The following is a 15,325-nucleotide window of genomic DNA, read 5'->3' as shown; positions in this document are numbered from 1 at the left end:
CATTCTCTGACATAAATTGTAGCAGTATTTTCTTAGATCAGTCTCCCAAGGCACAAAAAAAAAAAGAAAAGAAAAAATTAAAGCAAAAATAAGCAAATGGGACCTAAACAAACATAAAAGCTTTTGCACAGCAAAGGAAACAATCAACAACAAAAAAAGACAACCTACGGAATGCAACTGACAGGAGTTAATATCCAAAATATACAAACAGCTCATACAACTCAACAGCAAATAAACAAACAATCCAAACAAAAAATAGAAAGAAAACTTGAATAGATATTTTTCCAAAGAAGACATACAGATGGCCAACAGGCACATGAAAAGATGCTCAACATCATAATTATTAGAGACAAGTAAATCAAAACTACAATGAGATATCACCTCACACCTATCAGAATGTCTATCATCAAAAAGTCTGCAAACAATAAATGCTGGAGAGCGTGTAGAGAAAAGGAAACCCTCCTACACTGTTGGTGGGAATGTAAATTGGTGCAGCCACTATGGAAAACAGTATGGAGGTTCCTTAAGAAACTAAAAATAGAGCTACCATATGATCCAGCAATCCCACTCCTGAGCATATATCCAGAAAAGATGAAAAACCTAATTCAAAAAGATACATACACCTCAATGTTCATAGCAGCACTACTTAGAATAGCCAAGACATGGAAACAACCTAAGTGCCCATCAATAGATGATTGGCTTAAGAAGATGTGGTATATATATCTATATACCACATATATGTATTATAATATATTATATATATAATATTCCATTGTGTATGTATATGTATAAACACAATGGAATATTAGCCATAAAAAAGAATGAAATACTGTCATTTGCGGCAACGTGGATGGACCTAGAGAACATCATACTAAGTGAAGTAAGTCAAACAGAGAAATACAAATATTATATCTCTTATATGTAGAAACTAAAAAATAATACAAATGAATCTATATACAAAACAAACAGATTCACAGACACAGAAAACAAACTTATGGTTACCAAAGGGGAAAGGGAGGAGGGGGTAGGGATAAATTAGGAATAGGTGATTAACAGATACAAACTACTATATATAAAATAGATAAGCAATAAGGATTTACTGTATAACATAAGGAACTATATTCATAATGTCCTGTATAACCTATAATGGAAAATAATCTGAAAATATATATATATATAACTGAATCACTTTGCTGTACACCTGAACCTAACACAATATTGTAAATCAACTATACTTCAATAAAAAAAAAGTAGGAGGGTTAAAAATGGGTAAGAGATTGATCCAGAAATAAATGGGAGAAGACACAAATATATATAGGGATTGAAAAAGGGAATATAACCATGGATTCAGCAGGTGTAAAAAGACCTGAGATTACTGTGACTAGCTTTATGCCAATAAATTTGAAATGTAAGACAAATGGACAATTCCTAGAAAAATGTAACTTATCAAAAATAACTCAAGAATAAACAGAAAACTCACATGGTATTATAACTATTAAGCAGTTTAAACTTTTTCCACAATGAAAAATACCAGGATAGTTTAGTTTTTACAGAGTACTAAAGAGAAAGGAGCTGCACAGAGAACCCCAGAGATCTTCAAAGGGTTTCCAGTACTCAGCAAAGTACTGATCAGTTTATACTTGTCTAAGGAAACTACCCAAGGCCAGGGAAAGAACTCAAAGGATGAAGAACAGTGACTATTCCTACCAGCCACACTGGAAAACCTTATAAGTCGTTATTTTAGCAGGGAGCTCTACAGTAAGAAGCCTTGGAAGCAGTTCAGACAACAGTAAATAAAGCCCTCCCAGGAGTTCCTATCTCCTTCAGATCTCAAGAAATTACAGATGTCTGTGACCAAACTCATAGCTGATTGGAATTTCTGGCAACAAGACTACAGCAGTATTTGTTGGCCACTGCACTTTTGGACACAAGGACCCCTCCCTTTGTAGGCCCTGCTACTGCTAGCCTGTTACTGGTCCTAATGAGACAGATGGTCTCACCAAAAGAAAAGTCATGATTCTCCAACCTAATAACTTATTGTGCAATGGGTTCTCTTTGAACTAAATTCCCATGAAGTAGGACAAACTCCCAAAAGTTCCACTGTCACATGGAAATTTTACCTCCAATTAAGGGTCAAACCTGGCTCCTAAAGCCTTAGCCACTTCCGCAAATAAATGGCTGCCCATCCATTAGACCTGCAGTTTCCAAACAGTGGTAGAGGTGTCCCTGCACGCTCTAGCAAATTCACAGGGGTACCAAGGGATATTTTAAAATTTCAAGACAAACACAGCCCGACTTGATATCTTTCAGACACTGCATGAACTACTAGCTTTAGACAGAACACAGTTTCAAAGTTAGGTTACATTCTATTCGATAACATCATATATTTGCAAAGCTGAGTTTTTAGCAATTGTTGTGATAAAAAGCAAGTATATGTGAAAAATCAATGTGGATCAGGAAATAAGATGGTATCTAATCTGATACCAAGGCTTGAGAAGCTGTGCAGTCAGCGTCCAATAGGTACATACATCCCATTAGCAAGTCACTGTGGTTAAAAATGAAATAATAGTTCTTAAAACTTTTTATATATATTACTTCTTAAAAACAGCTACTAAGATATTAGGACATAAATACTTATTGAGTTGCTTGAGTTTACTTAATAAATGGAATTTTTAGGCATTTATTTTAGCCTAGGGACACTGAAAAAAATTATGACAACACTAAGGACACCATGAACCAAGAAAGTCTGAGAACCTCTGCATTAAACAGTACAAAGCCTCACCTACTACTTTATCCAAACTATTGGCTCAATGGGGGCCTTACCTGTAAGATTTCACACCTGCAAAGACAGCTGCCATGCTGTGAGACAGTCTATGGAGAGGCCTATGTAGTTAGGAACAAGGGAGGCCCCCAGCCAACAGCTCATGAGGAACTAAGGCCTTAGTCAACAACCCACTAGGAACTGAATCTTGCCATCAATCATGTGAGTGAGCTGGGAAGCACATCTTCCCCAGTCAAGTATTATGATGACTGCAGCCTTGTGAGAGATCCCAAGTCAAAAGACCGAGGTACACTGAACCCAGATTCCTGACACAGCAACTATGAGACAATAAATGTTGTTTTTAGCCACTAAATTTTGGAGTAATTTGTTATGCAGTGATGGATAACTAATACAGGTGTGAGGGTCAGTTTTATGTATCAACTTGTCTAAGATACAGTCCCTAGTTATTCAATCAAACATTAATCTAAGTTGTTGCCTTGAAGGTATTTTGTAGATGGGATTAAAATCTACAATTAGTTACCTTTATATAAGGGAGATTATCCAAGATAATCTGGTGGGCATGATACAATGGGTAGAAAGGCCTTAAGCACTTAGGCTTCCCAAAAGAAGAAATGCTGCCTGTGGGCACAGCTTCAGCTCATACCCAAGAGTTCCAGCCTGCCCTTCCTGACAGCCTGACCTATGGATTTCAGACTTGTCTTGCTAGCCCATACAATCATGTAAGCCAATTCCTTACAACTGATTCTGTTTCTCTGGTTGGAAACCTTGACTGATACAATCAGCATGAACAAGTCTGGTGGGTGAAAGTCTGGAGGGGGTTGGTAACGAAGAGTTCTCCCTTTTCCTATAAATATGGAATAAACAGTCTGAACAGCCTTCCAAATGTTCTAGGCACTGATTCATAATGTGAATTTCTCGAGGTGATGGATATGTGATATGTCACTTCTTATCTGGTTTATCTATACCGAATCTTGTTGAATCCCCAATCCCAGACAACAACACAGAAACTTCGCTACTTCCAGGGAAGGCTAAAAGAGTGTCCATCAGAACCAATGAAGGTACTTATATTTGATGAACCCTCAAGTGCTAGGGGTGGATTTATAAAAAATAAATCTGGATAGCTCTGTAGGTTCATCTTCTTTCCCCCTTTTGATGGCTTAGCAGAGAGTTGCCTCAAAACCCATTGCACAAAAGGCTTAGCAGAGAGTTGCCTCAAAGAGTTGCTCAACAAAATAGACTAACACCAGCCACTGGAGTTCAGGGCCTCTTCCTTTCTAACAAGATTACTTTTGCAGTCAGGGAACACTGATATTCCCTGCCCCCATGACTCTATTAACATGTAAAATATATTTACATATATACCGTCTGGTCCCTCTCCATGGAAATACTGTCCAAAATACCAGATGATCTATGACCAGTCTGTTCAGTAAAATGATGAGAGTTCAGGGGATGAGGTATACTCTACTATTTCTCTGCTTATAAGTTTTCTTCCAATAAATCATATTATATCTACACTGTAAGGTGCATGAAATCTCAAAGCTATGGCTTCCTACCAGGTATTTATAATTCATCTATAGTCCTCCCAATCCAAGTGCAGTTTTCAAATGGGGTCATTTTAAACGATGAGGAATGTAGCCTGATTACACAGCTGACATTCTACTTTTATCAAGTTTTCTAGAAAAACAGTATAAAAGAAGGTTAACCTGTGGTAATTTTCCCATAAGGACAGATCAAGGGTTTTGTTACCATTTACTTACTCCCATTATCTTGGATTAATATGAGTATCTTTGACCACCAGGAATTATCCTCTCCATTTCCTAACCAACTGAACTATTTTCTTTAGCTAACTAGTTTTTGTAAGGCCCACATACATTTTTATCTTGAAAATCACAAGCAAGTTTAAAGTAACAGCACAGGACTGTGTTAGCACACTAAATTTAGCACAGTATAATTTTTTAATCACTTTCATAAATGCTGCCTTTTTACATCCAGAGGTATATTCAGTCACAATGGAACAAGGTTCTGATTATATCCTCCTGGCTTGAGCTTTTAAAACCCCTGGTTATTATCCTTCATAGTGTTTCAAACAGCCTAGCTTTAATGATCACTTCAGGGTGTTTTTGATCCTGAGTTCCCATTTGTTATCTCCAGATGGCAGCAGAGGACATTGGTCAGACTCCAGTTTAGAGGTAAAGCAACACAATCAAGTGCAGTGGCCTGACTCTGCCAGAGCTCTCCAAACAAATAGTACAGGTGAGCCTCCACGGAGGTTTTCCCTTGTGGCTGGTCTGGAAATTAACCTGCTGCGTAGCCTCTGCCTGACTTTCTGGGCAGGCCCGCAGAAGTTTGCCCACTCTCCTCCCCTTTCCTCACACTGGGCTCATAACACACTTCCCCATGTAGGTCTGGGACTTGGCTCATTCTGAATCAACCCAGTGGCTCCACCCCTTTTGTTTATCGTAATGCTACTCACAAACATGAACTCTGTGGGCTCCACTGCCCACCTCTGTTCATCAACCAGATACGAGTGACTGATCTGGCCTACTGCAGCTACCGTAGCTAGGGTTTCTGCAGAACCAATGCCTCCACAAATAGCATTTGGCTGAGTGCATTAGAAGCACCAAAAGTGGTATCATTTTGTCAGCCCAGCTGCAACTGGGTTTCTGGCTATAATGTGCTGGTAAAATTGAACAGGTTCTGGGGTGGAGAATGGGGGTTCTGATTTGTAGGGTTTGCTGATGTCCATGGTATAACTCTCATCCACGGCCAATTTCAAGCCATCGTGACGTATGAGGAATTGCCAAGAGATATATGCCCACAGTCAGCTGGCATGAACTGACTCCAACTGGCTTCGTTTTTGGTCAGGTCCAGTGTATGGTTGGGTGAGGGAAATGGGCACTCTTCCTCTCAACATAAATTTGCTCACTTCAGTCTTCGTCTGCCCCCTCAGGGAGAACAGTTGGTCTAACTTCCAACTCAGGGCCAGGACTAAGGTGAGGCAAATGAGGTGTTTAGAGTGCAAAATTTAAGGAGGCGCTCACTCTTAGGATCATGCAGGTGCAGGTTGTGCAAGTATATGATCCTAAGTATGAAGACATCCTTAAATTTTGTGCCCCAGGGATCTCAATGGCCACATAGCTTCTGCCATTAAATCAAAAGTGGACCAGCTCCCCTCCCCACTCCATCTCACAGGTATAATCTCATCAGCACTTCTCTACCTGTTCTTTTTAATCTCATAATACACTGGCACATTTGAGTCAAGGTCTAAAAGTCTATCCCACTTCCAAGGCCCTACTTCAATACTCGCTCTGCTTGACCAGCAGCTACAGTTTTGGGTTCAGCTAGACAATCATAATCATAAGACTCCAAAAGGCATCCCCTCACCAGTTTACTCAGTTTTGCAGAAGAATGCAAGGCAGGGAACACAGCATACCTATTAAAGGGTAGCATGAGTGATACACCTTCAATGCAAGTCCTCACAGCAGTCCAGGGCTGTCCTTCAGTCCCCAGAATGACATCTCAAATACAAGAAAACAAGGTTACACAGATGGGTGCAAGAACTATCCTAGCTTAGTAGCCTCATGCCACACATAGAAGACAACATCTCTTATATCAATCACGCCATGAGTATACTCCAGGACTCAGCAAGAAGAATACCTCAGTATGTCACACCACATTCAGGAATGCCCAAAGCTATGGCTTCCCTCCAGGTATTTATACTTCATTTACAACCTCCCAGCTCAGATGCACTGTAACAATCAACGGTTATGTTTACCATTAGGCAGTGTTGTATGGTTATACAGTTGTCATTCCACCTTTAGTAGATTACAGAGAAATAGTGCTAGAAGAAGATCAACAAGAGGCCATTTTCATAAGAGGAAGGAGAAAGGGTTTTGTTAACCCTTTACTCATATAACCCAAAGCACAATACCATAAAATTTCAGAACACTGGCGATAAAGAAAATACCCTAAAACCTCCCAGAGGGAAAAACAAGTCTCATTCAAAGTTTTAGTAATTAGAATGGCTTCACACTTTTTTTTTTTTCGGTACGCAGGCCTCTCCCTTTGTGGAGCACAGGCTCCAGACGCGCAGGCTCAGCGGCCATGGCTCACGGGCCCAGCCGCTCCGCGGCATGTGGGATCTTCCTGGACTGGGGCACGAACCTGTGTCCTCTGCATCAGCAGGCGGACTCTCAACCACTGCGCCACCAGGGAAGCCCGGCTTCACACTTTTTAACAGCAGTTTCAGAAACTAAAAGACAATGAAGGAACATCTCCAAAATTCCAAGGAAAATAATTTCTAAGACAAAAATACAAATCTACAAACTATTATTCAAGGTCTCAAAGATAGATTTTTCAGGTATACAAAGTCTCAGAAAATTTGCCTCAATATCTCTTTTCTCAGAAAACTTCTGAAGAATCCCTACCCCTTCCAAACTAAGGAGTAATTCAAGAAAGAGAAGGAAATCCAAGATATAGGGGATTCCTCATAGGGTAGAAGCAAAAGAAAGTCTCAGAATAGTAGTGAGGAGAGATTTCAGGATATTTTCATAAAGTAAGATGATGGAATCCAGGAGTATATCCAGAAAGAAAAAAAAAAGAGAGAGAGAGAATCTGATATACCTAAATGTATTAAGAGGAGATTTATATTTCTAAGGATTCAGGGGGTGAATTATTGATGGGATATAAAAAGCTAAGGAAAGAGAAAATCATACAACTAATAACTCTGAGGTAAAAGTAGTACTTAAAAACAAAATGGTACCAGTCTTTACTACACTGCGAGAATGGGAAGGGGAAATGCACAAATGTTGAGGAGGGTGGTGGTGATCAGATTCTTCTAATTCCCTTCTCCCCTGCCTCCCCACACGACAGAGTCTGGAAAAGCTAATTACCCTCTTTTCAAGATTTTCTTGTAGTTACAGACGATCAAGTAGCTGTTCTGGTAATGATATGCAACCAGAAGTCTACTCGGAATTTCTGGGAAAGCTTTTACTCTCCTGATTAAACAGGCAGATTTGGCTGGATCCTCCTATCCTTTCTTTTTGTCTTGAACATGGATTGATGCCTACAGCTGCCAACAGTCACACTGAAAACATGAATCAACAAACCAACATGCTAAAATTGGTGGATGACAAAGAGTCTGAGTTACTCATGATGTAGTTGAGCCCCTGTACCAACTCTGGACAGCCCACCTCTAGACTTCCAATTAAATGAGAGCCGCCAGGCAGGTTTTGTTCCTTGGCCTATACCCACTAGATGCTAGCAGCAACTAAAGATAGTCGTGACAATTAAAAATGTTTCCAGTTATGGTCAACTGACCCTAGTGGGCAAAACTTCTAGTTGAGAACCATTACCTTATATTAGTATTTCGTTTTTTTAACTTTCAATAATACCGTAAATGTATTATTTTGATACAATTAAATTATGAAAAAAAGAAACTAACAGTATGAAAAGAGCTAGACGAGAGACCACCAATGTTTTGTCTCCTTTTAAAACCTCCCAATTTTCTTCCTGACCTCTCCCTGGGCCTAAGAGTCTCACTCCTTCTTTCCCAGACAAGCACAGACAGAACAGACACTTACCACCTAGAAATGCACACTCATAATGGCTGCAGGTCTTGTTTGTGCTTTGAAGGATAAGGTTATTGCCAGCCCCATCCTGTGACACATGAAAAACCTCATTCAGAGGTATTAAAATAATTCTTTCACTTTCTTTATCAAAAAATTTTTCAACAGCAATTCCAAAGCATGTGTTGATGGTTAACAGAACGTCTTGGTCATTAGCAACTTGAGGTTTGGTTGAATATGCCAAGGTGAAATGGCCAAATCGGACTTGGTTTAGTCCTCCAAATGTAAATAAAGTAGTCTGCCTTACGCTATACACCACATTTTTGTAACTGTTCTCACAAGATCTTCTCAGCAACTGCAGAGCTTTTGTCAGGTAAAAATGAAAAGCTTTGAACTGGAAGCCATAGACATAATCTTTTCGAGACTTGCCAGCCATTTTCCCAGCTTCATTGAACAGATGGTAAAAGGAAGTTTGCTCTTGAGCTTCAGAAATATATGCCATCAGGGCTATTCCATGGTTATCCTTAAAACCCATAGGGAGAAGGAGCTGAGTCTTCCGAGCTTCCCACTTGGCTTCTGCATTTTCCCACACATCTTCCAAGAGCTGGAGGCTTGCTTTTTCCTCCTTGAGCAACTGGGGAACATATTTGATTTCCATCCTGTCAGTGCATTTCAGGTATTCATCATCAAATGCATTAGCTGCCATATCTAACATTTCAGCTTGTACCTTCAAAGGAAAAGGGCATTAATACTCTTGAAATAAAGATATTTGGTGTACATCATTTCTCTCAATTTATCGCATCCACCCCCTCATGCCAAGACTCTCTCCCTTGCTTACAATGAACTTTGGATATGTTTTTACGTAGGAAGTATCTTCCACTGCTAATGATAACTTTTCTCACATATTTGTATGGAAGAGTAAATGACCATGCCTACAACTCATTCGTTTGAACCCTGTGGTACAGAGGAAAGAACAATGAGGGTGAAACTGAAGAAAACAGGTGGCAGTCCTGGCTTTGAACAATATTCTTAGCTAATTTCCTCAACCACTCAAGACTGTTGAGTGAATTTGAAATACCTTGTGTGAAACACTTTACATCAAGGATAAATATATAAAGGCAAATATTACCCCTTCTGCTTTGAGGATGCCCCCTCCCCCTTGTCTGTGTGGTTCAGCTAGGACTGATTCTGCATCTTCAGCCCCTATGATAAGCAACAATGCAGGCTTAAAAACCAGAGCACTCCCAGGAAAACAAAAGGCTTTCTTTCCCTATAACCATAAGTTCTAAGGATAATACTGGCTTGCAGCAGCCAATAGTTATCCATTTAGTCCCATGGAGAATGCTGTCTACAAATAAAGCCAACAAAGGGAGGTTTGCAGAGCTGAGAGGTGAAGAGAGAGATGAGGCCCTGATAACATTACTTAAGGCCTGAGTCTAGCTTTACCTGGAAACTGTATTTTACTTCAGTCATAAGAATCAGTAAATTCCCTATCTATCTGAGCTAGTTTGAATTGTCTTTCCGTTACAAGTAACTGGAAAAGGACTAAGCATCTTTAAATGACACACATAACGTAAGAAGCAGGGCAGTGTAGTGTAACGAACACTACTAGCTTTGAATCAGATAGATCTGGGTTCAAATTCCATTTCTGTTACTAACTAGGTACTAATTACTTATGGGAAAGTTACTTGACATTTCTGAGCTTCAATTTTTTTCATCTAAAAAATGGGGATAACATGAGGAAATAATATCTTAATTGCAGGATTGTTGTGAGGATTAAATGATATAATGAATATATGCAAAGTCCTTAGCCCCATGCCTGGCACATATCAAGCCTTCAACAAGCTGTGGTTATTCTTATCATTTTGTAATAGGAATATATGTACAGTCTTCCCTCAGTATCCATGGGGGATTGGTTCCAGGAGCCCCTGCAAACACCAAAATCCACAAGTGCTCAAGTTCCTTATAAAACTGGCATAGTACAGCCTTCCCCGGTGGTCCAGTGGTTAAGGCTCCGTGCTTGCACAAAGCAGGGGTGCTGGTTTGAACCCTGGTCGGGGAACTAAGATCCTGCATGCCATGTGGTGCAGCCAAAAAAAAAAAAAAAAAAAAAAAAAAAGGCACAGTACAATGAATACAGTGGGCCCTCTCTATCTGCGGGGTCATGTATGTATGGATATGGAGGGCAGACTGTATTATACTGTAAGTTCCTCAAGGGCACGATATGTATCATATTTATCTTCTGAATTCCAAGCATCTAGCATAGCAACTGGCAAAATATTTAGTTCAAGTGAACTAAGTAAGAACCCTGTGCTCAGGCCTACGGATCAAAACACAGGATGAGCACATCTGCCCAGAGACACCATCTAAGGGTTTCTACAAGTAAAAGGGTAATGCCCTCCATATCATTGTCTCTTTCCACTACTCTATACTTGTATGGTACACTGACTGCATAAGTTGCAACCTCAGTTGGAGACTTTATAGAAACACTTAGCCAGGCTCTGTTAAAGTTGCAGGCTCCATGTGAATGATTCTTAAAGTGTGTGAGTGTGTGTGTGGAAAGGAAGAGGCGGTGCAGGGAACCAACTTAAGAAAGCAAAATATAACTTGATTCCATATCCCACACTATCTCCTTCTCACTATCTTCTCCCCTCATAGTCAAACTTCTTCAAAAAGACATCTATCTTTGCCATCTCCGTTTCATTTCCACTCATATCCCAACCCTCTTCAATCCGGTTTCCCACCCCCATTCCTCCATCCAAACAGCTCTCACTAAGGAAACATTTCTTCTTAGACTCCTTTGCAGATCTAGCACATTTTAGCTGGCCATTAAATGCTGGTGTTTCTCAAGGCTACTTATTTTCCAACTCTCAATTCTACCCTTAGGCAATTATATAAGACCCATAGTTTCAGTTATCATCTAAATACCTCTGACCTGTCCTGTAAGTGCGAGATCTGTACAGCAACTGCCTACTTAATAACTCCACTTGAATTGCTCAAAGACCCTTCAAACAAAACAATCTAAGACCAAGACAAAATTTATAATCTTACTGCCTACAACTACCATGAACCTAGTCCTTATATAAAACCATCTATTCATTTGTGAAATTTTCTTAGATTTCTCCTTCTCAGTCACCCCTGTGGCCACTTCATCATTAAGGCCTAACAAACTTCTCCAGAGTGCTTTCTGTATGTGAAGCACTAAGTGTTCATATATATTAATTCATTTAATCTTCATGGTAACCCTGTGAGGTAGGTAGGTACTATTATTTGTTCCTTTTTTAAGGATGAGGAAACTAAGGCACAGAGAGATTAACTTGTTTGGAATTGATATTTGAACCCAGGCAATCTGGCTCCAGAGTCCGTTCTCTTAACCAAAGTGTTGTGTTTCTGATGATGAAGATCACTGACATTTATGTAGCACTTTTTTAAAAAAAAGTTTAATTTTGTCCTCTTAACAACCCTTATGAAAGGCTGGGCAGACAATTTACAACACCTTTTTACCAATGTAGGAATTGTGCTGGCATCAGAAATTGTCTTGATTACCAGCCACAGAATATTCTGGGGACGTCACTGAGACCCCTGAACTCCTGGGTCTGTAGGTCACTTTCTTGAAGTGGAAATTTGAGCTTCATGAGATCAAATCATTGCCATCTCCTAGCCAAGAAATGCACTTTCCTCCACAGCACAGAATGTACCAGAGTGCATCTTGGGTGCCAATGCCTAATTTATCTTCAAGACTTCAACATCTTATAAGACATCACACCCTGAAACCACCACCCCACATTCCTCACATCATATCAAGGGTTGATCCAATATGATCCTGTCTTTCCCGCTGTGCCTCTAACCAGTCTCTGCATGTCTAATTTTAGACATCAAGTCTTTCTGGCCAAAGGCCACCATTGATTGTGTGTTCTGTATAGTGAGTACCTTGAGCACTGAAAAAGCCCACAAATGCCACCACAATTCAGGGGAAACTGAATGGACAAGGAACAGGTACAAAGGCTAGGTGAACACACTGATTATATTTTCTTCCTCTGAGTTATCCATTGAAACAAAAGCCTATATGGATGAAATTCAATTACCAAAAGTTTATTACAAAAATGTAAAAATGACCTAAATGGTTAAAAAAGAAATTGGTTAAACCAATTATGAAACATTCATAAAACAAACACATCAAATTTATGTTGCAGAAGAATATTAAAAAGGCAAATCAAAACCACAGTGAGATACCACCTCACACCCATTAGGATGGCTATAAAGATAAGGAAGAAAAAGGAAAATAGGGACTTCCCTGGCAGCACAGTGGTTAAGAATCTGCCTGCCAAGGCAGGAGACAAGAGACACAGGTTCGACCTCTGGTCTGGGAAGATCCCACATACCTCGGAACAACTAAGCCCGTGCGTCACAACTACTGAGCTTGCGTTCCACAACTACCGAAGCTCACGTGCCTAGAGCCCGTGCTCCGCAACAAGAGAAGCCACCGCAATGAGAAGCCTGTGCACCGCAACAAAGAGTAGCCCCCGCTCATTGCAACTAGAGAAAGCCTGCGCGCAGCAACAAAGAGCCAACACAGCCAAAAAAACGGAAAATAGCAAGTGTCAGCAAGGATGTAGAGAAATAGAACCCTCATACCCTGCTGTATAAGTAATTAAAATGGTACAGCCACTGTGGAAAAGTTTGGGGCACTTAGTCAAAATGTTAAACATAGAGTAACATGACCCAGCAATTCTACTCCTGGGTATATACCCAAGAGAACTGAAAATATATGTTCCCACAAACAAAAACCTTTGCATGAAAGTTTGTGGCAGGACTATTCATTCATAAGAACAAAAAAGTGGGGCCAACCCAAATGTCCATCAATTAATGAATGGATAAAAAAAATGTGGCATAACCATGCAATGGAATATTATTAAACTATAAAAAAGAAGGATGTGCCAATATACACTGCAACATGGATGAATCTTGAAAATGTTATGCTAAGTAAAAGAAGCCACACAAAAGGCCAGATATTGTATGATTCCATTCAGATAAAATGTCCAGAATATGCAAATCCATAGAGACAAAGTGCATCCCAGGGGATGCAGGGAAGAGGGAATTGGGCTGACTGCTAATAGCTACAGGATTTCTTTTTTGGCATGATGGGAATGTCCTAAAATGAGATAGTGGTGATGGTTGCACAGCATAGTGAATATATGAAAATCACTGAACTGTACACTTTAAAATGGTATATTTTGGGGACTTCCCTGGTGGAGCAGCGGTTAAGAATCCACCTGCCAATGCAGGGGACACGGATTCGATCCCTGGGCCAGGAAGATCCCACATGCCGCAGAGCAACTAAGCCCGTGCGCCACAACTACTGAGACTGCACTCTAGAGCCCACAAGCCACAACTACTGAGCCCGTGTGCCACAACTACTGAAGCCCGTGCGCCTAGAGCCCGTGCTCTGCAACAAGAGAAGCTACCACATTGAGAAGCCTGCACACCGCAACAAAGAGTATCCCCCACTTGCCGCAACTATAGAAAGCCCACGCGCAGCAACGAAGACCCAAAACAGCCAAAATAAATAAATTTAAAAAAATTTTTTTTAAGTAAAATGGTATATTTTTATACGTGAATTATACTTCAATTTTTAAAAAGTCACACTGCAGACCAGGTAACAGAGTACACAGTGATTCTATAAACAATATATCAGAATATTAAATTTAAAAATGGGTAAAATTTTAAGAATTTAACACATTTTAAAGAATGTACTTCAAGTCAGTGGACAAACACTCATTCAGTAGTGATGTGAGAGCTAACAATGTGGCGGGAAATATCAAGTGAGATACCTGGCTCATATTTTACATAAAAATATGATACAGAATGTTTAAAGATTCAATTGTAAAAAATAAAATCATAAACTATCAGAAAAAAAAAGAATACTGAATGTGGGAAAATAGTCGCTATATAGTTTAACGGAAAACATGTAGATAAACATTGCAGTGTCATCTTATCTGAAGAAGAATACATATTTTTAGAATATCTGATGCCATGGACAGACGTCTGCAGCACAATATTAACTTAAAAAGGTAAAAAAAATACTATATATAGCTATATATAGCTATATATAGTTATATATAGCTATATATATTTTTTAGCTATATATAGCTATATATAGCTATATTTTTTTACTATATATATATAGTAAAGATACCATATATATATATATATATATATATATATATAGTGTGAATCCATTTTTGTAAATTACAAACATAAACACATAGAAGAAAGCTGAGAAGAATACACACCAACAGATTGAGCCTTTCCCTCTGGGTGGAACATTGTGGATGATTTTTACTTTCCTCTTTTTGATTAATTTTAATTTTTTAATTTTCTACAGTTAACACATATCAGTGTGTAACAGATAAGATCTACTTGTAAAAAACTAATTTACCTACTGTCTCTGTTCTCATTTCTATCATCAACCCACACAAATGCCTCAGGCAACCTTATATCAAGAGTTCCCATTCCAGTGACCACATGCTTCCCATTCCTAACATTACCTGGAAGATGTCCATTAGAATCATAGGTGCCAGCAGCATGGTGACCATTTCAAAATGTCCTGCCTTCATTTTTCTCTTCTAAATTAAAAAGAAAAAATTCCAATTTAGTAGACTTAAAGACAAGGTTTAGGGAAGTAGAACATGATGACACACTATATATATTTTTTCATTCTGGGTAAGAGTGGGTATCATAATGGTTAGGAAGTGATTATTAATAAATTTCCAATGGCTGGAAGGGTCATTAGACTTTGTCTGGTGGTCTAACACCCTCATTCTACAGATGAGGAAACCAAAGCTCAGAGAACTTCAGCAGTTTGCTCAAGATTAAATCTGTCCATTTCCATTCTCTTTTAGACATGTCGTCTCTCCCACCATAGTCACTGGTAGTCATTTTTTCTTCCTATCTCTAAATCTCCCCTCAGCATACA

General features: G+C 39.3%; 1 protein-coding gene across 2 annotated transcripts in view; it reads right to left on the bottom strand.

Moving 5' to 3' along the window:
- Window positions 1–14,966, bottom strand: part of ART3 (ADP-ribosyltransferase 3 (inactive)) — a 35,404-nt gene extending 20,438 nt beyond the window's left edge. For both annotated transcript variants that reach the window (XM_060092954.1, XM_060092965.1), the window contains exons 1-2: window positions 14,898–14,966; window positions 8,365–9,076 (exon numbers count right to left, since the gene is read on the bottom strand). In XM_060092954.1, coding sequence (XP_059948937.1) covers window positions 8,365–9,076; window positions 14,898–14,966 — 781 coding nt within the window. The remainder of the gene's footprint in view (window positions 1–8,364; window positions 9,077–14,897) is intronic.
- Window positions 14,967–15,325: the final 359 nt, after the last annotated feature.

The sequence above is a fragment of the Mesoplodon densirostris genome, chromosome 1 (genome assembly GCF_025265405.1).
Source record: "Mesoplodon densirostris isolate mMesDen1 chromosome 1, mMesDen1 primary haplotype, whole genome shotgun sequence".
Lineage (NCBI taxonomy): Eukaryota > Metazoa > Chordata > Mammalia > Artiodactyla > Ziphiidae > Mesoplodon > Mesoplodon densirostris.
Note: the sequence above shows the minus strand (reverse complement) of the source record. Positions and strands in the feature narration are given on the sequence as shown.